This window comes from Malurus melanocephalus, unplaced genomic scaffold, assembly GCF_030028575.1.
Source record: "Malurus melanocephalus ecotype Western Australia unplaced genomic scaffold, MMel_1.1 scaffold_25, whole genome shotgun sequence".
In the NCBI taxonomy this organism is placed as follows: Eukaryota; Metazoa; Chordata; class Aves; order Passeriformes; family Maluridae; genus Malurus; species Malurus melanocephalus.
Genome location: NW_026623257.1, coordinates 1,626,058 through 1,653,269, shown reverse-complemented (window position 1 = coordinate 1,653,269; position 27,212 = coordinate 1,626,058). Strand labels below are relative to the sequence as shown.

The 27,212-nt window shown below is 39.0% G+C and overlaps 1 protein-coding gene across 2 annotated transcripts in view; it reads right to left on the bottom strand.

Annotated features, from left to right (window-relative positions):
- Window positions 1-243: 243 nt before the first annotated feature.
- The window catches only part of TRIO (trio Rho guanine nucleotide exchange factor), a 242,151-nt gene continuing 215,182 nt past the window's right edge, over window positions 244-27,212 (bottom strand). The window contains exons 38-57 of one of the 2 annotated variants that reach the window (XM_057390374.1): window positions 26,272-26,420; window positions 25,524-25,590; window positions 23,990-24,093; window positions 23,273-23,342; window positions 21,742-21,831; window positions 21,042-21,134; window positions 20,415-20,465; window positions 20,117-20,194; window positions 19,065-19,256; window positions 17,984-18,161; window positions 16,389-17,158; window positions 12,035-12,282; window positions 11,118-11,256; window positions 10,749-10,776; window positions 9,769-9,931; window positions 7,692-7,813; window positions 5,863-5,941; window positions 5,038-5,238; window positions 4,512-4,650; window positions 244-2,966 (exon numbers count right to left, since the gene is read on the bottom strand). In XM_057390374.1, coding sequence (XP_057246357.1) covers window positions 2,424-2,966; window positions 4,512-4,650; window positions 5,038-5,238; window positions 5,863-5,941; window positions 7,692-7,813; window positions 9,769-9,931; window positions 10,749-10,776; window positions 11,118-11,256; window positions 12,035-12,282; window positions 16,389-17,158; window positions 17,984-18,161; window positions 19,065-19,256; window positions 20,117-20,194; window positions 20,415-20,465; window positions 21,042-21,134; window positions 21,742-21,831; window positions 23,273-23,342; window positions 23,990-24,093; window positions 25,524-25,590; window positions 26,272-26,420 — 3,504 coding nt within the window. In that variant the 3' untranslated portion in view covers window positions 244-2,423. Of the gene's footprint in view, window positions 2,967-4,511; window positions 4,651-5,037; window positions 5,239-5,862; window positions 5,942-7,691; window positions 7,814-9,768; window positions 9,932-10,748; window positions 10,777-11,117; window positions 11,257-12,034; window positions 12,283-16,388; window positions 17,159-17,983; window positions 18,162-19,064; window positions 19,257-20,116; window positions 20,195-20,414; window positions 20,466-21,041; window positions 21,135-21,741; window positions 21,832-23,272; window positions 23,343-23,989; window positions 24,094-25,523; window positions 25,591-26,271; window positions 26,421-27,212 lie in introns of those variants that run through there. The other variant, XM_057390375.1, reaches the window with a different exon arrangement.

Here is a 27,212-nt window from a genome sequence, read left to right as displayed (position 1 = left end):
AAGAAGATAAATATACACAATGAAAAAYTTTTCTGCTTTATGAGTTTAGTTGCAAATCCCAAATCTTTATGTTTGAAAGTAACTTTTCTTCATAATGAATCTGGAATGCCTAAAAGTTGTGGGAAATCTATTCCCCAGCTTAATACTAAACTGAAATATGACCCTTCAGTCTTTAACTGGGAACATCTGGTAGAAAACTCTGCTGTTCAAAATTTACTTGCTAATAAAGACCATAATACATTTCCACAGTTAGAGAGTTACGCATGTTTTATATAAAAGCATTCATGACACTACAAAGCACTCAAAACTTAAGAGCAAAGGCAAATATTATTTTGTAAGGCATGAAGGAAAGATACATCATTGCAATTTAAAATKAATTTTATGGCAATAAAGTAACATACTTTTTTCTTTTAAAATACAGAGCCCAATTAAAATATAGCCAAACCTAAACTGTCAAACTCCTTAAAGCAAGAGATCAGACAATTATGTCAAATATGTTTAATTTTTTTCAAAATAACTGATGGCAAAATAAAATATTTACATCATGTCATACTGTGTAAACATGTAACGTCACTGTACAAAGAAATATACATGCAAAATAAAGCAAAAAATTTAACTAAAACAATAAAGGAAAATAATACACAAACATAATGATATGAGGTTGGTACGAATACACATCCAGTTTCGAAGTCAGTTGTTTTCTTTTAAAAAGTTTCTGTACAACTTTACAAAAAAGCCCAAACAAACAAACAAAAAAAAAAGAATAAATAGGATACAGTGGAAGCCACAAAGCTCAAAACTAACCCAAGCTAGGTTATGGCTTAAGACCCATATATCTAACTCTCGTGGGATGTCGGCTTGGTTTCCTTAAACATGGCATTTCACACAAACATAGATGACAACACATCCACATGAACTCAGTGATGCACAGAAAACCATCTCTGTCTTTTTAAATATCTCACGCTAATATTACGTCAACCTTAAAAACAGTCACTAAAACAATTACATGTCCAATTCTCCTCATCTGACTGCTACTTTCTGAATGTAATCTTCACCAAAGAGCACAAAATTCATTTGTTCATTTCACAGAAAGAAGTAAACACAGATTTGAAAATTCTAAAAAGCAGTTAAATGTTGAGACTGATTTGGGGAAAGTCAGACTTTGGCATTTTAAATATAATAATAAATTTTAAAAAGTGTCACTCTACTTCTTAACCAGTTTGACATTTGGGATACGAACCTCTCTCTCTCTCTCTTCAATTCTTTTCTTTTTAAAAATCCTTAAAACTGACTAGTCTTGACTAAGTTCTATGCTAACCCTCATCTTAAACTAATAATGACAGTGTGGTACAACACACCCGCCCTTGCCCACCCAGAACCCCCAATCACACAAACAAAACCATAAAGCTCGCCGTACTAAGTATGTGCTTTTTCTATATATTTATTACAGTTACAACAGAGGTCCTCATAAATAGTTGCATAAAATGTTAAAGCCACAACATTGCACATGATATGAAAGAAAACAAAATCCCAAATGAGTGCATTTACAGTATTTCATCCTGCTGTATACTGCTTGACAATTGGGTCAGCAAGCTGGGCACCAACCCGAAGTCCTTTTCTAGGGGGACAGTGAGTACTGACCCAAACTGAAGACCCGCACAGTGGTATACCACCATTTAGGAAGGAGGGGGGCAAAAAGGATAAGAGGAGGGGGGAAAAAAATTACAGACCGAAGGCAGGTAACAGTCTATATACAAGTAAGGCCTACATTTTATCAGAGCAAAACAATTCATTCTATTTGTATGCAAAATCTTTTGAGGTTGGATGCACTTAAAAGCAGAGTCTGATCTCAGTGCACTGCTACGTGAGATACATACAGGCGAGGCAACTGGAAAGCTCTAGGACCAAGTGAAAACCAGATGTTATAAATGRAGGCCGTACCAATGGGCAGCCATTTTGGTGAGTCTTCTCCAGGCATGATCTGATTTTTGTTTAACACCAGTGCTTTAAACATAGGCATTTCTTCCTTGAATAAATCTTGAAAACGGTAGCTAAGTTCACTTGCAAAATTCAACTCTGGTTTATTAAAAAAACTATTTTTTTTTTTGCAGAAACCTGAATAAAATACTGTTACTGTATCGCTTGTGACTGCTTTTTGCAGAGTACAGTGCTATTGTCCTCCACCCCCGTGAAGTCTGCATCTCCAGTCCCCCGCGCCGCCCCGGCGGGTCCCTGTGGAATGCATTTGCACACGAACATTCACTAGCAGCTGATTGGCTTGGGGTTTGCTTTCCTCAAAATTCAAGTCAACAGCTGATTGGCAGAAGGAGTCTATCTCCAGTCTGATTGATTGGCAGGAGGAGTCCATCTCCAGTCTGATTGATTGGCAGGTGAAAGAGAATGAGAGAGAACTTCAAGCAAGGTCAAACTCTTGGCAAGAGCCTGCTCTGTAAGAAGTTTTTAATGCTACGGATGGGTCGAACATCATTCTGGTGTTTTCGCCGCTCAATGAACGAAGTCAGTCTGGATATATCAATGCTGTCAGCACTTTTGCCATTCCCCAGCTGCAGCCATTGCTCCTGGAGGGCCAGTGCAGCCGAGGGACGCTTAGCTGGGTCATCCTGAAGTAGGAAGCATACAAAATCTTTGGCCTTCTGGCTAACTCCTTTGAAGTAGTCATCTGGGAAACTAAAGTCTAAGCGGCAAATATTCAGGCAAGTTTCCTCTACGCTTTCATCCAGGAAAGGAGAGACGCCACTAAGAAGGACATAGGTGAGCACTCCAATGCTCCAAACATCGGAAGTGAGTGAAACAGGATTTCCAAGAATAATTTCAGGAGCTGCAAACTCTGGGTTTCCAAGTAACTGGTGGATATAATACGTGGTATTGAGCTGGACTGCATCTCCAAAGTCAGCCAGTTTTATYGTTGGCTTAGTGGAACTCTGGTCCACCAAAATATTTTCAGGCTAGAAAACATAAAAGCAAAAGTTAAAATGTCTTTTTTTCCAAGTCAGTCTAACACACATTTAATGCTCCAACCTAACTGCTTCCCAGCCAGCGTGGTCAGCTCTAGATCATGAACAGCTGCACGCTACAAGGATTACTGCTGAAGGCCCACTCTGCAAAGCTCTGAAGCTCACCAAGGCTTCCCCAGACCAACCAGCAGGCAGGTTCTTGCCCAYTGCCACATGCAATGAATGTGCTTTAGCTGCTGGCACTGTATTTTTTGCAGGAAATATAGTTCTGCCAAATCATACTTCAGTTGTTCACGACAGGAGATTTGAAAAGCTTCACAGGAACTGTGTTTCGAAACTCAAGCTCAAGGAACAGCAATTAGTAATGGAGGGTGAATAAAATGACTGCTCCATTTATTTTATGACAGAGACAACAAAACCCTTGCATTTAAAGACTGKAAGACTTTGTGGAAATTTGCATGATGTTTTTAACAAAACCAAGCTTTAATGCCATGCAGCTGTGCTGATACCAGGAAGACAAGTCCTGTTAGGAGACTATGGCAGCAGAAGATCCATTTGGATGCACCTGACTWCAAGATAACTGCCCTATTATTGGTGAGCTGAAAGTGGAATTATTTCTACAGTTTTATTTCTGAAGCTACTGCTGTTGTAGCTGTAATCTATGCAAAGTAAGAGCAACTTATGTACAACTAGGTTTTAATTAGTTCATCTGCACATACCCTGAGRCCAGAAAAAATACTGGTGAACTCTGTATAGCACACTAGAAAAAATGCAATGGTACAAGGACCCAAAACTGGTTCTGCTTGGAAAACAGAAATATGTGGAGGGAAGAGASTCAGGAAGAGACTCAGGCTCTTTTTGCTTTTTTCTCAGCATGACACCATTTGGTTAGAGACCCTGCCTACAATTATCAATGCCAGAAGTCCTTATTATTCATATAATAAAAGGTGAAAAAAAAAGTGTCAAGAGTTAGTTTTTAATTAATGTTCACATTAAGACCTTCTCACGTCGCTTTTTTTACTAGAATGCATCAAACCCTTGTGGATCAAGTAACATGCAAAGGGAAAACAAAGGCCCAAAGAGGAACCATTCATGTAGTTATCACAGCCCTCAAAGAGCAAAGATCAGAAACATTTTTGCAGCAAAAGAGGAAAAACAGCCTCTATCACAATAAACTGTGCTTCTTGGGAAAGAAATGGATTTCTGCTGCAAGTTTATCAGAAAGAAAATAAATGAATGAATGAATGAATGAATAAATAACTAAAAATCAAGCAAAACTCCCTGTCAGCAATTATTTCCAGCACAAACGGCCACACATGGAAAGGCAGCTATAAGGGGAAAGCATAGGAAATTAAAAGTTTCTGCTTTGCTGGCTATGAGTGAYCTGAAGCACTTGGGGATTAAACCCCAAGCCATAGCCTTCATGAGTCTCAAAGCATTTCACAGTTCTATGTTCCCAGCTKCAGAGTTTCTAGAAGATGGAGATTTTTATGCCTGGAATGATCCACACTGGCCAGAATCCCATTAAAACCTCACCTTTAGGTCCAAATGTGCTATTCTGCAGTTATGAAGATACTGCACAGCTTCCAGAATCTCTCCCAGGTAGAGTCTGATCTTCCCTTCTGTGAGGTTTCCCCATCGCACGACGTAGTCTAGAAGGCGACCCTGGTCAGCCCTGTTAGAATTACAAAGGTTGTATTTTAGATTAATCCATGCATTAGAACTAAAAATTAACTTAACAGGCTACAGACTAAAGCAATAACTGTAGCCTGCAGAAGTTKCAAGACAGAGGTCTAGGGTATGAGGAGAAGATTTCACATCAAGCTACCAGACCACAACACTCCTAATTCACTTTTCACATATCAATTTAATACTACAATTTGCTCCCTTCTAAGTATTAAACACAACATTTTAGTAAAAGCATTAGACAACTGCAGTATTTTACTCAGGTATTTTGAAACATCTCTGAAATCTTAGAACTCCTTATTCATAAACCACTACAAATGCCCCAGRAAGTCAGCTGTAAAGACTGCATTTTACAGATAACTTTGAGTGCACGCACATTTCTAACACTAGTATGTAGTTGGTAGAGGTCTCAAAGGTATCAAGAAGGCCAATGAGCTGGGGATGCTGGAGATTCTGCATGACTCCAAGTTCATGGGTAACCTGGTCTCGCTTCATCAACTTCTTATTCACAAACTTAGTGGCTACTGCTCGCTTGGTTCCCTTCTGATCGCACTTCTTAACGACAGAAAATCTGCCCCTGGAACACAACAGTGAAAGGAAAGAATTAACCGAGAGATGCAATCAGGACATACTTCTACTTGAAAGATATACTCCAAGAGATCTCATTTTCTGTCTCTAATATTAAAGATACTCTTACAGAGAAGTTTCTGGACATGACAATTTTCAGTGCATGCAGCTACTACAAATTGTGCCCAAATAAACCTGACCGAGATCTGCTATATGACATTTGCAGACAACTTGTCAGAGTAATATCCAGCTTCCAAAGGTCATCATTAAGTTGGACAACTGTATAKTCTACATGATTTATTTTGCCTATTTTTAGACTTCTATCTGTAATTTTCATACTCTAAATAAGAGGTTTAGGAGAACTTCACTACAGAAGCAGTGTCAATCACTATAAAGCATGCTTTAAAAAAAATAAATCCCTTAATCTATGATACCACTTTGGCATAACTGCATTCTGTTTATGCAGTGCCATCTAGTGCTGGTAAAATTTTCACTTCCTCACTTGTATTTAATCCAACAAAATCCTGGGCCTTTGGGCTCATACATTAAGTATTTTTCAAGTAGAATTTAATTTTTGAAAGAGAAGTCAATATTCTGACATAGACAGCTCTGGAGATCAGCATACAGAACGCACCTGCCAAGCTCAGCCACTTCACTATAGTGGGAATCAAAGTTGTCTTTCCAGATTACCATGATCCCATCACTTCCAGGACCTAAACAAACAAACAAACAAACAAAGAGAAGGACAGTATGTCCAAGATTTAATACACTCAGATCCCTTGGCTATGAGGGGAATCACTCCATCCTGTTAATCCCAGCTTGACACACAGGGTGGCAGCAGGACAAACTGGATTACACACCAAGACAGTCCAGCCAATGCAGCAGAACAAATTCTACAGCAGAACCAATTCAGGTACATGGGAACTGTGTGAACAGGAATGAGTAACCTTGGCAGGTGGAGGAAAATAGTAAAAAAACAAGATACATTATATCTCATAATCAGAAATACACCTGCCACTGGACTATAAAAAAAGGGCCAGGCAGTGTAGCAGCTACCTTAGAAAGCAACTCATATTGTTCAGAAAACTCTAATATAAAGACCAAAATTTCATTTTCAGCCTCTTTTATATATTAAAACACATTCATCCTAGGGCTTAGCTACTGTCTGTCTTGGGTCAGTGAGCAGGAAGTGCCTGAAATAGTCACCACCTCAACATGTTGGCACTAAGGCACTTACTGTGGTTGCCAATTAGCACTGCTCAAAGTGGCACCACTGAATATAAACCCCAAAAATTTCAAATGAGATTTGGAAGGGACACATYTTTCACAGCCTGGTTTAAAATTCCAGAAAAACAGCAAAGCTCTTCAAAAAAAGGGAAGAAAGACTGTAGTTTGGAGACGTTTGGGACAATTGTCAAAGTCCCCATTATGAGCTGGAACAGACATACACAGAGAGCAGCACTTTATATCTTGGGGGTTTGTATTAAGTGAGTCAATTTGAGAAAGAGACATTGTGCTAAAATCTATGAATTAATTCTCACCAATGGAAAAATATATGGGCCTCACAATGGACTAATAATGGATAGCATCAGTTGTTATAAACTGCTTGTAAGAAAACCTGTGATCCTGCTGTCTGTATTTTCCCTATTTCTAAAAMTGGAGAATTATGAACAATTAGGAGAAGAATAAGTGAATGTACAAACTTGCACCAAAACTCATCACTATGTCATCATACACATAGAGTAAAAATCTTTTTCCCCTTAGCTGCCTGCCCCCAGAATGCAGGAATTTCTTCATCTTTGCATGTTTCTTTTTCATTCCCTCACAAACATTCAGGTTGYCTCACTTCAGGTACTGAGTAATTCAGATCACAGAATCACAGAATTAAATAGGTTGGAAAAGACTTTGAGATCATCAAGTCCAACCTYTGACCTAACACCACCTTTGTCAACTAAACCATGGCACTGAGTGCCACGTCCAGTCTTTTTTTAAACAYCTCCAGGGATAGTGATTTGYATCAATGATGCAAAGACAAGAACTAGTTGTATATTCTAAACAATTGCTTTACAATTCAATCAAATGAGAAAAATAAATTACAAAGTAATGCTACTCTTTCCTTATCTATACACTTTAGAAATTATGTTAGTATAGTAACATTCATTAAGACTAAACTAAGAATGCTGATGATAAAATATTTTATCAGTGTGTTTGAACTGGTACTGGCAAAGTGAATGCATGATGATAGTAGTGTGGAAAGTATGTATGAATGAACCTCTAAGCAGTTACATCATAAAAGTGCACCTACTCCTGCAAAAACAGGCAATACAATAAGGTTAAAAAGGCTTGCTATGATACTCCTTTAACAAAAGGGTGCCCAAGAGCTGAGCTGTTCTTTTTGCTATTCTATGGGTACCAGACACTTTGACTRTAATCAGGCTTTAGAAGAAGGCAGAGCAGGCCTACCTAAAACTCGTAGACTGGCGGAGGATGAAACCGAACCCATGTCGTTTGCAGCTATACACGTGTAGATACCATCGTCTTCCGCAGTGACGCCAACGATTTTCAGCGAGGCCTCTCCCAAGTCACTGGGAAACATAACGGCACCAGTTAACTTTGCAACAACTCCATGCAACTTAAGCTATGACAATCAAATTTGGGTTGATACTGTTTATACTTATTCTCCAGACCTTTTCTCTCTAACCCTGCTCGGCTTTATCAGAAGTGTCCACCAGAACCTGAGCACTTTGCGTTCATCCACTATCTTGGAATGTCCTACCGATTACTAAAAGCCATCCTGACTGACATTCTGTCTCACCATGTTCCAGGCTTCACTGTGTTGGAAAATTCAAGTGCTTCCCCTTCGAGTTTCTTCCTGCTTCTATTGCCTACTTCAAGTTTTCAGAAGCTGTACTGAGAAACACCACTGCTCTTTCTGAAAGGTTCGTTTCCATCCGTGACTCCCAGGAAGTATCAGCTGACCTATCATTTGTGCTTTCAGAGGCTTACCCTTCAACACAAAAGGCACACCTCACCACAGCTCTGCAGACCTCAGAATTGGGGAGAGTGAGGATGGGAAGAAAGTAAAAAGGACTTAAGTTTACTCTGCTCCAGGGTAGTGACAACATTAGGCTATATAAGACCGGAGCAGAAAGACTCTGCACAYGCTTCCTTAATCTTTCTCTTTGTTCAACCACCCTTTTTGTTTGATGGTTTGTCTTTAAATGTCTGTTTACATCTTCCTCTTCCATCCTTCCTTCCTTCTAGTACTCTTTTGACTATCTGTCATGGAGATGAACTGCAGATAATTTAGTTTGCAAGTCTCTTACAAGTGYGAATACTTGGCAAGTCCTTCCTATACTTTGCACCTCTAGGCTCAAACCAACCTTAACACTGTGTTGTTTTTTTTTCACAATAAGGCATATTTTCAAGATTTTCTACCATACTTATTGCTTTCCTTTGGATTAATCTCAGTTACTACAATTCATTTTACTGCTGAACCAAAAACTACTTTCAATGGTCTTTACCACATAATTTCAAGGGAAAAAAAAAAAAAGAAAGTAAATTTTAGGAACACGACAMCCTTCCCCAGCTCAAAGAGCACTTCAGGATTCTTTCTAAAAATCTGTCAGCCACTGCCAACTTGATTTACTGGATATAATTCTGTAACAGTAATGRGTAACAGTGAATTAAACCTAGCAAATGTAACTCTTACACATCTCACAGCGCTGGATGCAGTAGTAAAGCTGCCACACCGCTTCTGTCTCCCCATTAAAAACAAAGAAAAATCCCAATGAAAAGAAAAAGCAAGAGCAGCAGGAAGTGAAGAACAGTGTTATCATGCCATCAAGTTTTCACAAAAGAGCCCTTCATTCTGAATTAGAACCATACTTCATAATTAGACTTTTTTCACACTGAAGTTACTCATTAAACTACATTTTCTGTATATAAAAGAATGCTTCTCCAGAAAAAAAACCCTCTTTTCTAACCTGCCGTTTCCCATTCCAAAATAACAGTTTCTCCTATTAACCAGAGGTTTGAGTTACCAGTTATTCTGTTAAGTTMTATCACAGCAAAGCTAAAACCAGACAAAAGTGCTACTATCCAAGCTTCGACAATGAACAGTGATGTTGCCACATCAGTAAGAAGCAGAGGCTTCTTTGCAAACCACTGTAGTATGATTTGAAAGCCACTAATGGAAACAAGGGACTGGCAGGGTCTGTCACAGTACTGGCATGTCACAACACACTGTTCTGTTTCAAGGACCAGGCCAGTGTGACAGAACCACAATGGCTTCTGCAACAGCTAATCAGAAATAGCAGATTAATTTTGTTTTGTTTCTAAACATCAACTGAATAGGACATTTTGTTACCCCAGCCATACACAGAAGTTACACAATATTTCTGGAAACTCTCAGCTGTAAAATATTTATCTGAGAGCAACTCTATCCTTATGCCTCAAAGCCAAAAGCTGTCCTGTACTAGGGGTGCAAAATAAAAATATAATATTTTCAACAGTTCCTGTTGAACACGGCACAAATTACCTGTACGAAATGCTGTGATGGCCGTCATTGCTCAGTGTGTTATGATCAGGACCTTTCCAAGTAACTGAAGCCTTGGGGCGACCACAGACTTTACACCTAAGCACGATGGTCTCTCCTGTCTCACATGTTACCTCACTCAATGGAATTATAAACTCTGGGGGAACTGGAAAAAGAAAATTAATAGCATTAGGTCAAGTGAAGCAAACACATTTAATTTCTATTCCTTGCACTTTTTTCTATCAGACAAAGCAGCACTTTACATTCCCAAGGTGTAGCTATCCCTCTACCCTTGGAGCACATCCAGGGTTAGGCCCTTGCTGGGGCTCTGCACAGCTGGTGAATTCTTCTCTACAGGAACTTGGACACAACACTACTGCTGTGCCACAGACAATCCTGAAACCTTCCATGGTGAACCAAACACTCAGTTTATGGCAGGCTGAGGAGAAAGTGTTTATGGATGTGCTCAACTAGGCTTTCTTTATATCCAGCTAAGTTTGCAAAAGGAAACACAAAACATTTCATCCACTGAGGCAAGGTAGTGCTTTCCCTTTTCCACAGGTGAAACTCAAAAAGTTTGTTTCCGTGTATTAGGCTAATACAGTTTGCTTCTGACCCCAAATGGACACTATCTTTGCCCTGATCAGCCTTTGCAATGGAGAGGTCCTGAATGTCCCCTAAGACTCAAAGCTTATAAATGAAACAGGCTCCAACTCCTGGCCTTTTGCAAATTCACAAGGCCCAATTTCCACACAGAACATACCCTACGGTCCTTGTGTTTTGTGTTGTTTTGGACTTGTGAATAAAAAAGTGTTSCTTGCATCTTAAAAAATAAATATGGTATCTTTCATTCTACCTKATCTAGAAAGAGCCTATGTATATTTTTGTAGAAAGCACTCAGTTCCTGACGTAATTAATATCACACAAATAATGTTTTAAACAAATCATATCAACTGAAATGTTTWAAAACTAAAGCAACTTACCATCATAAATGTAATTGGGATTGAGAAGCTGGAAAGGAAAAATTAAAGAATTAATGTCCTGATAATCTTATAATAACTTAAAGAATGGTAGAAAACCAAGCACAGAGATGGATCAAATTTAGCAGTACCCACAARATCCAAGAAACATCTGAATACCACAATTTCTGCACAAATTTCTTTTTGCAGTATCTTTTTGTTGAATGATCCTTGCAGGTACAAAGGTTRTAACTTCCTGTTTCTAGATATGGMAAAGACTGTCCATTAAAGCCACTGMTGCCTTTGATYCCTTCCTGTGAAAATCTGACAGAAGCTACTTTTAAAGGAATCCCAACCCAACTTCTTTTGGAAACTACATGTTTGRACACTTACCTTTACAGAAACCTTGTTGGCAAGTCCTTCTCGGGATTTGCGATAACCATTTTCTAGCTTGCCTTCCCTTTTGCCGTCTTTATCTTTTTTCTCAGATTTCTTCCTTAATCGGAGTGCTGTGTGCCAAGACGTTGACTTCCTGAACACAMAACATGAAACTCTGATCAATTCTTTTCAACTCCCTGTTATGTGCTATACTATCTAGTTTTTAATGTCCTTGGAAAAGTATGTCAAAATGTTATTTCTATGTATTACAGTATAGTAAAATGAAATGCATTAAGTGCTCCATAAGAAATGCCACCCTTGGCTAAAACTGTAAACAAGCTAGTAAAGTAGTCTGTAGTTCACTATTCCTTGAAATCAAATCACTGATCAAATGGTAAACTTTTTATAGGAAAATGCAAACTGTCAATCAAACTGAGCAATGATCAATATGAAATCCATATCAAATACAGTCTTACAGAAGCTTTGCACAAGATTCAAACTTTGACCTTTGATACAATTTCTTCCATTGCAGATATGAGAGTTGTTCCTAGCATGAAGTAATTTTCAATAAATTTRTTTAAAGCAGAGATCAAGGAACTCTGAAATCTTGTTTCACTTGAACAAACATTCCCTGTTTTCCTAGACAAAGGTGTCTAGACTGGTAACTCATTCTATTAAATAAACAAGTAAAAACCAATTATTGCTACTCGAAGATTRAGCTATTACAACCTTTTAATAAAGAATATGTGCTTCTGGATCTTTCTTATAGCTTGTATTTTGAAGTTTTCCAAGGGACTCTCAAGTACTCATTGTGCTTGTTGTTAATTTATTTCTCAATGAGCACATCAACTTTTGGCCTTGAAGGTTCAAAGCCTTCTCTGAACTTGAAGTTTTTTCCCTTCCTCCCCTTCTAGGCAGCCCCAGGCACTCACTTGATGGTTCCATCAGGGTTGTCAATGATGATTGCACTGGTATGCCCCAAGACATAGCCGGGAATCCAGCCCTCGGCTGCGGGGCACTGATCAGTGGCGGCTCTGAACACCAAAAACATGTTCTGTTGGTTGCTGGCTAGAATCTGCACGACCTCTCCTTGGTAGACATTTATCTCATCCTCCTTCACTGCCGTGTAATCGTGTGTCACCAGCATGGTGGAGATATTGCTACTGCTGCTACTTTCACTCTGCAAGCGTCAATCAGAAGCAGAGAGAGCAGGGGGAAAAAAAAGAATCAAGTTTAAAACTCATGAAGAAGACAGGCTCTTCTTGGCCTGCTACATTACCTACCTAATCCACTTGGTTTAAACTGTAGTCAAAGAAAAGAGCAATGTTTTCTCTTTTAAAACTGCCTGTGTCTGTTTATCTTGTGCATTAGTCTGATATTTAAACATCTTCATGTACTGCTGCTGCACGAATTTATTCCCAATACAGTTATTCAATATAATTTCCTTTAACTAAGAGTCAGTTTACACAAAAATCTCAATTCGTCTTCCTTTCAGGCTCAGGCACTGAACCTTGCATCTTCATCAGGCACCAAAACTACAGTACAAGTTTCAAAATCACAGTCATTAGCTCATGATCACTGGAAATTTGAACAGTGAAAAATACATGTAGTCTTYCCTAGCATTATCTGTCAGATCTTAGACACCAGCGTTCCTGCACACAAAACATGACAAGGTATAAAAGAATAAAACAGGGCTTTGACAGCATCTCTCAAAACCACAAGACTTATCTCTGCTTGAATTTGTATGATCAGGTTTATTCCTTTAAATGCAGAGGATGAAGTAAACTACTAAAGTAGAAAATTATTAGCTTCATGGTCAAAACAGACTCACTAAACTGTAAGAACCTTTCTGATTGATGAGTGATTATGATAGCTGAGTGTTGTCAACTGTTTCTCATACACTCTCAACTACTGTTCATGATTTTATTAATTTCCCCAGCAAGCATTAGTGAAAAGCTAATTATGGCTGAGAAGGTATACATTAAAAATCATATTAATTTCAGAACAAAAGGCCTTCTGACCCTGAACCTACCAGAAATTATTATTTTTTAAATRTAGGACTGATTTTATCCATTTGCATTTATTCTACATAGGAGGTTTAATAAACTGAAGTGTGAAAACTATTATCAGATTACACAACCTACTCCCTCAGTATTTATATCTTTCCTGAAACAAGTTAAAACCAAGGTGAATGGCCTATTAATGATGTGGCATCAGCTGTGTGTGCCCATCTTTTGTCTCTGTTCTTATTTCAAACTGTTTTGGGTCACTCAGTASAGTGAGGGCTCACCGTGGCTCAGGAGAAGCTGAGCTGAAGGAGGAAATGAGTGTCCATGCCCTGGGTACCCCTGCTGCTTACAGACTGTAACACATCGGTGCCACTCCTGTGCTAGCAGCCAGCAGAAAGCTGGGCACACAGGATTAAAACAGAGTCTTTTTTTTTTTCTCTAAACTGTCAAATACCTCTCAAATATTTCTCAKYKACTGAAGAGATGCAGTGGGGGTCARTTGACAGTGTGGTGCACTGGGAGCCCTGAAAACTGTGTTCTCTTGCAATCTGCTAGAGGCCTTGAACAAGTCACTATCTCACTGTGCCTGTGCTTCCCTGAGGACTCTGGCTGAGAAACCAAGACATTTGGAAAGGAACAGGCTGAGATTACTCACTCACAGCATGTTCAGCACACTGATGCTTAGGTGTCCAATGACTCTGTACATTTTATTCTAGCTGGACTGTTATATTCAACAGAGTGACTCAAACATTTTTTTCCATACTAGGATGATGAAGCATATGCTACCTCAGTGAGAAAGATCTCACTGTGGATTGTACCTCTACTAAAGGATATTTACATTAATTTCAGAAGCTGCATTTCCAGTGGGAGAACTMATTTTTTTCTACTTTAGAGGACCATCTGTGTGGCCTTTTGCATTAACAAGTACTTTCTATGATTCAGGCAAACTGGGAACAGCTGAACCAAACAAATTAGGTCTCATTTTCAGTCATTATTTAAATTAGGATGGCAACTGGCTACATTCTTTTACCTACATGAAAAATAATTCTGTTCAGAAAAAGCAGCTATTGTTGACTCCTCCTCCTTACAGGGCAAGATGAAGGGAACTGCAATATCAACCTAAGCCTCAACCTTGCCCCACACACTATTCCTGAACACACTGCTTCTTAGCATGCACCAGAATCTGTGTAGCTGCAAGACTGACCTTTCTGTAACATAACWTTTTTTTTTTACATTTAAGTCTTGAAGGATCATATTAAACTCTGAATATTTCTTATTTTCAACAGGGACAGTTAAATCTGTTAAATAAACAACTGTCTGGTAACTRCTAAATGACAAATGTTCTTGAGAATGTGTTTATACCAGAATTCATTCTCAGCACAGAAAGATAGCCCTTCCTTTTGCCTTGAAAGGAAGTAATTATTCTTGTACAGTTAATGTTTTTTTACTGCAAATTCTTCTGGTCATCACTGACCTCAGCTATGGGATTAGAGGAGGATCTACAAACAAAATGTAAAAAATTCTTCGCATATTCCTCTACTAGTAAAACTTACTCATCTTTCCTCTTAGAAGTAACTTTTCCTTAAGTAATCAACCATAGCCATATGTGCATGTAAATATACATACACAAATGGTTAAATTAAAATAAACTTTCACAACCCATTTTCTCCAGCTTGCTCAATGTGGYGTGAAATCCTGCTGATTGGTCTAGAATTGAGGTTACAAATAAGGACTTATGGCCCATCTCAATTACCAGACTAAAAGAGTTACATAGCTGTGAACATATAGCTGTGAAGCACAAGGCATGCATTCCAACATTGCATTTYATGGTGAGATAAAAACAAGCAATGGTGTCTTTGCTGAGACAGGATCAAAATCCAAATGTTTTGAAATCTCAGTGCCATCCCATCTTTCCTCATCTCTTTTTTTAATGCAACAACCTGAATTAGTATTATGCACATGCCACCATCCTGATTCACATACTACACAGTATATGCAAAATACTCAAATTACCCCAGATATTGCATTACATTGTATCACATTTTGCTAGACTGAAGATAAACACAAGACACAGCTAAAAAAAAAAAAGCTGAAGGAAGATCAGGATAAAAATACAAAACATGCAAAGCATATTTTTTTCTCCTGAAGCTACTATAGAAGTAAGTAAAAGAACTAAGAAGTCAAGAAAGCTCTGTGAGTTAGAGTTCCTATAAGAAACACATGCATTTGAAAAGGTCCAGCAAGTTAGGTGATTTGCAAAACTGGTATTGCATACAATTTGTGAGAGAGTGGARAAACAAACATTCATGAACACAACGCTTAGTGACAGAAAAATCATACGTGAGTTTAAAAAGAAAGGCACCATAACCTGCCTACCACATCCAYGGCAAGTGCCTCAACATTTTTGCTTTATATTTGCACATGCCCCTGTGATTGCTGTGCTGCTTTCCTGGTAGATGTTATTAGAGATAACGTAGATTCTGTAGGTACCCCAGATTTCTGCACAAACACACCAAGTGCACATTARAAGGTTGAATCTCCAGAAACCAAAATCAGTTCTTCTTAAAAGGAGAAAAGACACGCGGAGCGGGTAATAGTTTTGGTCGTAGTAGAAGTAGGATTATTTTCTCTAGGCTTTGTTGGCCTATTTTGAGTGGATTGCAGGAAGCTTCCTTGATCAAACAGAATTTAAAAAGAGATTGTTGTACAACAACTTAGGCTGAAAGGAGAGGGGGAAAAATAAATCAATTAAAAAATAAATATCAAGCAGCCCAGGGAACGTAGATGTCTCCACGAAGTTAAAACTCAACAGGACAATGGCGGCAAATTTGTGCGTGAAAGGTAGAAAAGCCCCAAGGCTATCTGCCAAGATCTTGAAGGCAGATTTAAGTGCTGGTGCAGTGCATACCCCAAGGTGCTCTGGCTGCCACGCTTCAGCATGTTAATTACGTGCCTTCAAATTAGAGACGAAAAAAGCAAGGACAGCAAGTTAGTAGRTATCAGCCTAGTTATCTATGTGTCCAGCAGAGGCAGAAATCGCATCTAATGTTAGCAGTCGCTTTTGTGTCTGTATACATAGCCATGTCTGCATGTATACACACACACAGGTGGACACTCTTGGYTTTTTAATGCGCAGAAGATACCGGAACAGTTGATTATTTGAGAGCAGAACAGCACCGGAGAGCCAGGAGTTAGTACGGAGAATGATGGCAACGCACAGAAAGGGAGCATGGAAGGTTTTAGAAGAGCTCGCAGGACAGAGGTGCTCCGCTCTTACCCCATTACTCTGGGTGGAGTGAACTGACTGCTCGCTGGTCGAGGAGCATGTGCTCACGCGGTCTGTGTCCTTGCTGTGTGAAGAGTGGCGGTGGACCTGCCGCTGCAGGGAGTCATTGTCCCCAGGGAAAGTGAAGGAGCCAGGGCGGCTGGCGGGGGATGCTGGGATGGAGCTCCAAAAGGAGCCCTTCTGCAGGGGGCTGCTGGGTGGGAAGGTTTCCTTGCCAAAAGGAGAAGGGAAAGTCGTGGACAGAGGAGAGTTCATTGGTGAGATGGCTCCCGGCCTTGGCTTCCCAAGCGTCAGTGATCCTATGCTGTTCCTCGTTCGACTGTCCTCTGAGATCCCACGTGAGTCTTTCTGGGCTCCATCAGCTGAGCCAGAAATGTTTCCTGCTGTCTTCCTGGGACTTTCAATAACTTTCATCTTGGGAATCTGTTCAGCTTCTCTCTGAGGACCATCCGGCTCTGCACTGGGAGGGTGCCTGTCTGGCTGGCTCAGGCCAGTTTCTAAGGAGGTGTTGTAGTGTGGCAGGGAGTGATTGTGAATGGACATACCTGACATCTTGTCTGCCTCTGCTTGGGCCGAGGCTGCAGAGGAGACCAGGACTGGGGAATGGTGTCTGACAGGCTGGGGGATCCGGGATGGCCGGCTACGGCTGGAGCTGGGGATGCCACTACAGCTGCTGGGGCCGCCGCTGTTACCGCTGCTGCTCCCGCCGCCGCCTCCACCACTGCTGTGGTTCCTCTGGTACTCGATCGGGGACGTCAAGGCTGCAGTGGGGGCGAGGGGGGAGGCGGTCGGGGGAAAGGGGGCAGGAAAGGGAACAGGAACAGTTTAAAACACACATGTCTACTGGCAAAAAGGGGAGTGCTGTTCAAATAAATTTCCTTAGCAGTGGAAAGATGCCACAGACTTCAAGTCATTTTCTGTATCTAACTTTCATGGTTCTATCTACCTATGTTAAAGAYCAAAAATCTGAAACCAAGAAGAAATGTTTTCCTCTAGGATCACACTGTCAGTCAGCAGCCAAATTGGGAGAAAAACAGGTGTGACTCCAAATTCTCTGCTKGTTGTTATGCATTACAACTGTTTAAAAAAAATCTAGGTTGAGACAATAACCAATAGACATAAAAATACTGCAAGAACCTTCTAGTGTCACAGCAGACAACATCACCTTCTATTTTTCTCCTGCTTGAATGTTGTTGCTACARTAAGATGCGACAACAATGGCCACGAAAGTAACAGAAACAAAACACATTCTGAATAAATGCTTAAAATTCCACTTGGGTTTAGCCTTTAAAGGCTTGCATTTKCTTAAAAGGGGTACACAAGCTCTCAACGGATGGCACCTATCTTGATTCACTCCTACAAAACATTTGGAAAATTTCACCAAGAGAACACCATGTAAATTCAGACTACCACTCTTATAATAAATGCAAGCATCTGTTCTGAAGCAGAAATGTAGCACACACATATCCCCCAACTGTTCTGTATTAGCTCGGGAAAAAGGCAACTTGCAAAACATTTCAAAGCCAAGAAAGAGATGAGAGAAAAGTCATCCAATTAGGAACTTTCTGTAAAGTAAAATAATTTACCATTTAAAAAGTTGCGCTGGTTTTCCAAAATTTGGTTAATTTCATGGATCCATAACTGGCGGACTCCTGGACTGGCAGAATGTAAAATAAAGGTCTCCGTGACATCGCCCRTTCTTGATGTTAGTGCAAATTTACATGGATCGCTGTCCACATTCTCCTCCAGTGAAAGGCAACTCACCTTCATGAAAAAAAGAGAACTTTACGTATTTTATGAGAAACGTATCTTTAAATTCTCTTACTTAGGAGTTTAGAGTCAGATCTTCAAATGATAAACACTCTTTCCTTCAGTAAAATAATACCATGAAATTAAKTATTCCAGAAAATTAAGGATTAGTGTACAGCTTACTGACACACTGTGCCTGAACAATCTCCAGCAGGTCAGCATGGCCCAGTGTTCCCCATTGCTCATTTTCAGATTAGTTAAAATGCTGAGCCTGCTGTGGAGCTCTCTCTACCCCTGGCCCCCACCAAAGGCTTCAACAGACACAGCAATGCCTTGGACCAGACTGCTCAGCCAGAGCTATAAACAGCAGGTTCAGGTGGCAGGCAGAGCACAAAGGYGAATTAGGGGAAGCAGGGTCCACCCAAAACACTCCATAAGGGCTGCTGGGCCCCAATATCATAAGGTTTCTTTCAGGGAAATTTTGAAGTGGGGTATCACATTTTTGTTTGAGGAAGAGCTGACATATCTAAGAAGGTCACACAACTAACAAATGTTATCTACATATTTGGGCATCACTGGACATCAGAAAGAGTTATCTGTAACTTTGCAATGTGGTGTACACACAACACACAGCTGAAAACTAAAATCTTTGGGAATACTTGTCCAGCGCTTTGTGCAAGAACACCTGCTTTGATATGCTTTATGCAGGAAATATCAGAATACTGGGATCCAAAGATTTCCACCTAACATCAGAGTGAGAATTAATTTGGTAGGAAGCAATTTCAGGAAATGACTGATACCACATTGTGCTCTGTGACTGCATATCTAGATGTCACCAGTGACTCCCCACAGAATGAGAAACTGTTACCTTAGAAGAGTTTGTGCAGGGGACACAAAAGACTCACACACAGCAGTTACCTTGATACTGTTTTTAAACAAGAATCCGGGCATGGAGAAACCTTTCTTTTTGTCTAGCAGCTCACTGAAAATYACAATCTGCTCAAACAGGAAGACCCGTCTCTCCTTGCAGCGTGGTAGAAGTCCCGCATCCTGGTCTGTAACCAAGAACGTGTCCTGGAGCAGGAGCTTACCCTGGGCTACAATTTTACCCTAAACACAGAGGCAAGTAGAAACACATTAAGTGCAGTTCTTTGTTTCTTTCCCCACACAAACTTTTGAAGCACATGCTCATGCCAAATACCTTTGTATATTTCCCCACCTTCTGACTGTCACTGACCATTACATATTCATTTCTCCTCTTATACAGAAGATATTCTTGTGCTCTTTCTCAAAAAAAATAAACATCAAAATAACCCAATCCAAACCAAAAAAAACAGACCAAAACTCAAAAATCCACTCCATCCTTTTCAATTCACACTGCACTTAGAGGCTTGTAACACTAAGGCTTTCATTTCTCTATTCTCAATAACTCCAACAGTTACTCATACACTCTTCCAGGGTGCTGAGTAGGGGAAGAATTCAAATTCATGTCTGCACCACAGAATATAAAGAGCTTTGCTAGTAGAACATGTGACTGTGGCGTTGCTGATGCATTCTGTTTCAATAGCCAATCTCCATCTTTCCTAGACTTAACCAAAACAAGGAGGGCTACAGTTGCCTCAGGTATATGATTGACCTTAGTGACTCCTCCCYTGTCTGAAGTCACCTGCTCACCTGCTGATAACTGATTATTTCACTCTTTTGCAAGCCTTTAGCCAGCAAGGGAACTGTAGTTAACACTTGCCCTTTTTGGATTTTGCAGAAGGACTTACCTAGTGTGACTGACACAGCAGGTAAAGTTTCCAAGGAAAACGTCCTTGGCAGGGCTAAGACTTGACTTTTCATTCACTGCTTTTTGCACCAGTTAATCAGACAGTGAGGGAGCATTGCACACACTTCTCCCCACAATATTAATGGTAAATTTCTAGAGAACCTGACAAAATCTCTAAGYGAAACTCCAGCCAACTTACATCAAATCCTTGCAGGCGGCCAACATTCATCATGTCATTACACCGTTTTGGTACTATACACATGACCTCTACAGCTTTCTGTTGAAGACAAATAAAAAGTCAAAGTTTTTTTATCCAAATGAGTTAGMAGCATAAAATTTTGTTTCATTTGATATGGTTGCTTTAGTACAGAAATGCAAGAAGTAAACACTTATAATCACTTTCTCAGGAAGAACGGAAAAGGAAAGTGACTCTGCCGAAACAAGAGAAGTTCAGAGTTAAAAGAATTCGTATCACTAARAGAAAATGTCTCAAGTACCTCTAGTTCTGTTGTGTCAAGATTAGCTTTTTTAGAGTACTTGAGGAAGTCCTGAAAATAAAAAAAAAATAAATTAAGTAATATTTCATTATTTCATTTCTCATTAATCATCAAAGAGAAATCTTAAAAAATCTGAATTTGATATCCTCTATCAGAATATGACAGACTGCAGAAGACACACCATTTGGATTTAGCTCATACAAAAACATATGCTAAGGTAATGACCTCTGTGCTACACAGAGTTGCTCTTCAGTAATCACTCATGTGATATTAAAGCGATTGCAGGTGTAGCTGGAGAAGCTGGTGAAGCTGTGATGAGWCCAAACAACTCATATCAGTTCTACATCTGAAAACAGTTCAGAGTTCCTTCTCCCATTCCTATGACACTGGTGCAAATTTTAAACATTTCCATGGCCTAAACATCTTAACTGTTAAAAGAAAAAACTAATTTCTGCCCAAACCATCTACAGCAATTTTTGTAACTATCTGAATGTGCTCAGAAAACAATCGTATGGCATTGGTTACAAATCTGGGTTCTGCTAGGGAAAAGGGTGGAAAAACATCAGCAATAATTAAAAAAGGAAACATATCTGTTAACACAATTCATTCATCTCAACATCACTTTACCTTTAGTAACAGCTGGTATTTCATAATCCTCTGCACAGGTTTTATTAGCAAGTCCGTGAGCTGAAGTCTGTGGCCCAGGCGTTGCTTTAGATCCTGAGAGTTGTAAAACAAACATTTTTTGTTTGTTCAGTTAGAAAGACCTTTGTTTGGTTGAGTAAGAAACACAGCATTCATATCAGTATATGGAGATAAATATATATATAAACACAAGTATATATMAGTATTAATTGTTATCAGACCAGAAACTGGCAAAAGTCAGAGAAGAATCTAATCTTCAGTTAGCAAAAGCTGGAGTCATTCCCCTTATCACCCTTGTTTCCAAGGTATTCCTTCTGCAAGTAAGTATCTTTCATCTTTTTTTTTTGCCAAGGCTGTAGAGTGAAAGGTAATTTTTCAGTCACAGGTTGTATAAAGCCTATTTTCAACTGTGATTTCTGCTCACCCAGAACTGCCATTCCGTATAGGATGCACTGGTAACTGCTTGGGCTAAGGCTAGTAAGGACAAGACTCTACTGATTAATTAATATCTTATACCTAACCTTCAGTTTTCATTTCTAGGAGTCTGGATCAGATTTGAGAAATGGAAAGAAACTGTAATTTAAAATATTAACGATATCCGCTGCATTTTTTGTTTTATTTTTTGGTTTGATCAACAGATTTGATAATCCTTCACCTCATATATCATCTCTCAGGAACTTACCTCAAAAAATGTATCAATGTATTCTGAGACAATGTGCTCAGACTTTGGTTTGTTTTGGCAGTAAACTATGTACATGTGCAACCTTCTCTCCTAGAGGAACAAAGATACAGAAAGATACATCATTATCAAGAAAAACACATGCCAGATTTAAACGGAGTATTATTTTAAGAAGTTCCAATGTAAGAAGTTAAAAAAACCCCTTTAAGGAAAGAAGCAGTTACATATGCAGAAAWTACAGATATGAAAACATGTTTATTTGGTAACATCATTATGATTTTTAGAAAGGCAAGACAAGTGAAAAAAAWTCCTACAGCTATAAATCCTCCTGAACACCAGGTGTTCAGAGATGACAGCTCAGCAGRTCCCACWATAAAGTTAAGCATGGAAATTGTTACATTTTTCATTTACCAAGAGCCATGGGAGGTTGGACAAAATGACCCCACAGTAATTCCCTTCCAACTTTAACCATTCTGCGATTTGGTAATGAACCCTTTGAAATATAGTATTTTTAATTCTATTTTAAWAATCTGATTATTATTCAAATTTATTAGAATTATTACCTCCTCCTGTTTAGATGTACAGAACAGTTATGAGAAAACTTGCATGTCTTTTATTTAGCAGTGGCTGTCCTACTGGAGTTTGGGTGGGGATGTAGGTGATGAAGCCTGGAAATGGAGGCACTAGTATTTTTTAACTGATTCTTTATTTTGTGCATGTGCTTTTAATACCAAAGAAACAAAGAAAAAGAGAGAGGGGAAAACTTCAAGAACCTTTAAGATTAATTCTTCTTTCCTGTCACTTTGCTAGGACTGGTTTGCTGTTAGAGGCTTTGCTTCCCAGAGGCTTAGAGATTACTGAGAAGTGAAGATAAATGGAAAGAAAGACATGAAAAAATAAGCTGGAGATTGGAAAGGACACAGGACACMGATTAAGAACAGGAACTGAATCATTGTGTTCTAGCTGATAGTCAGGGCTTTGCTAGAGGATGCTGTAATAGCATCACAGCTTGCCTTTCCATCTGGAGTGGTAAAGGTGCCTTTCAAAGACAACTCAGTTACAAATAATARCAGGAGAAAGTAAAACAGCAATCAGGAACAGGGAGAGCTACTTCCTACAGGTTTCCCACTTTGCCAAGATAAATTCTCAGAAGGGGAAAGAATACAGAACTAGAACACACTCAAACTGGAAGAAGAACAAGCCTCTTTCCTATTTTAATTTCTTATATTCCGTGCCACTGCATAGACACCTGGGATTAGAAGGCAGGTGTCAAATGAAATGACAATTCCCTTGCAGTGAGCTGTAACTGAGTAGAGAAATGGGGCCCCACACTCATGTTCCCTCTCCACAGGAAGGTATCAAGGCACAAAGACTAGAGCATTTACTTATTCTATTTATAAGCTCTTAAAAGCTATCTCTCCACCCCATATAGCAAAGAACATTGTACAGCACTTTCTTAACTGTGTTGTACTTAACAGTCAAACATGTTGGTCAGTAGCAGCAATAGTTTGCCAACAAAGACATTTGCACTTACATGTTTAACAAACAGGGATCCCAGCTTTTCTGGATCTTCAAGGCACTTCTCCAGTTCTCCTAAAAAGAAGCTGTACACAAAGAGAATAAACACTTCCTTTTTCTGAAAGCCCACATTATAGCAACAGGTAATTACAAGGCAAAGTGGTCTTACTGCAAGGCAAGGTACTTTGTGTCCCCTATCAGCACCTTTGGACATWAATGTATGTCCAAACTGATAAAGTTAACAGTGAATTTTTTTAATATAGTTTTTTTAAAAGACACCCTGAATCCATGACAAGATAAAAAAAAAAGCCCCTAGTGCTCACTAATAAAATTATTGAATTTCATATATATTGATTGAAAGCTTTCCCCTTCTTAGTCTTCTTGAAGTGCTAATATGGTCATGCTAACCACCCCTAACAAATTCTTTAGGCTATATTTTTAGAGAGAAAGCAATGGACAAACTTCTGTATTTAATACTATCCATATTAGAGATCCTCAGTTGAAGTACTTCTATATATACATACATATATACATATATACATATATATATATATATATATATATACACATATTTGTTTAAGGCAAATATTCACAACAACATTTTTGAGTTGAATTTCCATTTTTCTACAACTCAGAGCAGAAAACCAACTGCATTTACCTTGTATCTAAACATTTGAGGAAATAAAATACCTTCTTAAAGTCACTCTAATATATTTTTAGGTACAATACGTACTCTCTGTGCCAGTCATAAATCTGGTGAATGTTTCCAAATACAATCTTGTCTTTGCCTTTCATATCATCAGGTACGCCATCTTCCTTCATAAGTGCCATATAACCCTGCAACAGTACAAGTGAATTCACTGTGAACATTCTTAMTTTGAAAAAAGTGAGTTGTCCTTTAATCTCCCTTTTCCCAGAAGATGTCCAATGGCAACAACTTGCTTGGGACACGAAACCAAAGCAGAAAACTGCTTCATAACACAGCATAACATAAAGCATGGACACAAAGCATCACAAGCTGACGTGAGGCTGTCCGCACAACACTGCCCAGTGCTAGAGAAATTAATTCAGTCTGGCAAATTTATCCTGCATAAATGGCTCAAAGCATGAAGGAAACTTCCACAGCCCCTCTCCTTGCTGTCTCCAGCAGCTGCAATGCTTTGCCAAATGGGGCTGTTCCTGAGTACGTGTCAGAGACACTGAAGTGGCTTCTGTACTGCTTTGCTGGATGTCTCTTATTTCAGTCACTCACACTAACCCCACACCAAAGTGCAGAGGAGGAAACCACTGCCCATGGGACTGCACTGCATGGACTACTGCTTGCAGTATGAGCACACCAAACACAAAAAATTGAACATCAATTCAGTTAGCAAGCATKCTGGCTGCAATAAAGTTCCTCTTACATTTTCCCATAGTCCCATCTTATTTTTGGTGTCTACACAGTTGTGTCCCTGAACAAGTCTATCACATAGAGCTGGCAGTGTTTTTAAATTTTGTAATATTCATGTAACTCTATTCTTTCCTTCCCCCACCCCAATACTTCTATTCCTAAATAGGCAGGTCTGGTTTTGATTTATCAAATATATGTTTTGATGTTTTCACCAGAAATGGTTTTTGTTGGTCACAAAAATCCATCTATTTATAGACTTCTAATGCACCCTTTAAATACTGTAAAAACACTATCACAATGCTCATCTTTCTTTCCCTCCCTCTAAAGCAGAGTTTAAGAATTGAATCTTATTAGGCTAAAATTCACTGTCACACTCATTCTTTCTACTCTTCCAAATGTGTTTTTTTGGTAGCTGAAGACTGAAGGGAGATGTGTGACATCATCTCATATTACAGCATGGGAAGCCAGTAAGTCTAAGAGAAACCTAGCAGGAGGAGAGGAAGGAGGATTTTCAAATCCTGGATAGGTRCTCTGCATGTTGAGCTTCAATGCTTCTTAAAAATTTTAGTTGTGCTAAATAAAACCACTATCTACTAGAATAACATTAGGCCAGAGACAGTGATTTAAAAAAGTAAAAGACAAAGAACTACACTCCTCAAAATAACAAGGTGAGCACAACAACAGGAAAAGAGTAAAATCTGATGTAGTATTGTAACACATTAAAAGCTTACAGTAGGGAAAACTCAGAATGTAAACTTTTGCATTTTTAGTTTCTTCCTGTGTTTCRTTTTGAGAAACAGAGTGGTTCAAGATGCACAGCTGGTTAGTACCACATTAAAAAAAAAAGGAGAAATCAAGAAAATTAAAAACATCTTACCTCAACTACATAGCCCAGATCTCGCACATAATCTCGCTCTGTCTCCACTAATTCCTGTAAGACATAGCTACAATGGAAAGAAAAAAGTGAACATATTAAAAAAAGAAACAAAATTTTCAAGAGGATTAATGGCATAAAACTTTTCAGACATTTGCAGTCAGAACTACAATAGGCAGAACTGAAATGGAAGAATTAATGTATGTTGGTTCTTAGCAAAATACTGCTTTGACTTTGAAACTGGACAAGGCTTGCTTCTGTTTATCTAAAGCCAGATGTTTTCTTAAACGTGGCACTAAAATTAAACATTTAACTATTGTTTAAAATAAAATGCTATTATGTTTCTTGTCGGAGACTCTTAGCTATATGGATGGTTGTTTCAACACACAATTTAAAAAAWTTTGAAACCAGACATGTTTTTATTCTACCATGGTAACAGTTTACTACTACATAAAGAAATTAAGCATGGGTTAGAATACAATGAGGGGGATGACCATTTTTTTTTTGAAGCCAAATAGACCTTTGGACGTTTAATAATCAGCATCTTCCCAAATGAGAGTGACATGTACCAGAAGTCAAACACAGGTATGACTAGAATTAAAAATCACAGATTGAATGTCACAGAGAAATGTGACTACATTCTTGACATCTAATACTTTCAGACTARCAGCTTCTGCTGCCAGTTCAAAATGGGCATTGTAAAAAAAAAAAGAGACAAATCGTAAAAAATGGAGTGAAACTGTGGTCTTACTGTCGTCTTTTTAAGGAGCTGGATTTCCTTTCCTCCATCTCATCTATGGGTGACGAGGAGGATAGAAGAGAGTTATCTGAAGGGTTGAAGGATGGACTGCTGCTGTCACCTTGATCTACCAACAAGGAACTTGGACGGTCCTCCAGAGCCTGAGAAGGTATTCAAGGCAGTCAGCAACAATGATTTATTTCTCCTTTATTCACAAGACACATTACAAGCAGCTGCATACTGCAATCTATGGGARATCAATTACTTTAATGTATCTTGGCAAAGCAAGTCCCAAACCTCCTGGAAACCAGCYAATAACATGGCTTTCATGATAACTGAGCCTCTGAAGCACATTTGAGATATGCCAGTCTTTCCTTCACAGGAAAATGAAGGAGCTGAATTGGTTTAAGCAGCAATGGCTAAAATCTGGACTATCCTGCTCGGGATGTTAAGTGCCTCTATGGTAGGAGCYACACAAATGTGCCCTCATTGCCAGGGATTAAGTTGTCGTATTTGATTTCTGGCATATACAAGTTACTTCAATATTAAATAAGACATCTTTAAAGGAGATTCTTATGATGTTACATTTTTTATCACAATAGAAATGGCATTCTTTGTCAGACATTTTGGYTATCTTAGCAACTAGCCAAAATTGTTTCTCAGTGAAGAAAATAATGACTTCTACACTGCCAATGTTGCTTTTGAGCTTGTTCAGATCATAGAATAAGAGTTTCTGCATCCTCTGCCAGATACCACCCTTGCACGGACTCCACAGGTTCTGTTTGTAGAAAAGATGAAGAAGCAATGGAAGAAATAATACAAATATCTTGTAAGAAGTCTTCAAATATCTTCTGTGAAGTATATTTAATTSAAGCCCATAATCTTGGATCAAGCTACAGCTATGTATCACATTTTCCTTGCATGTGATACAACCTTAATGCAAGACACATTTA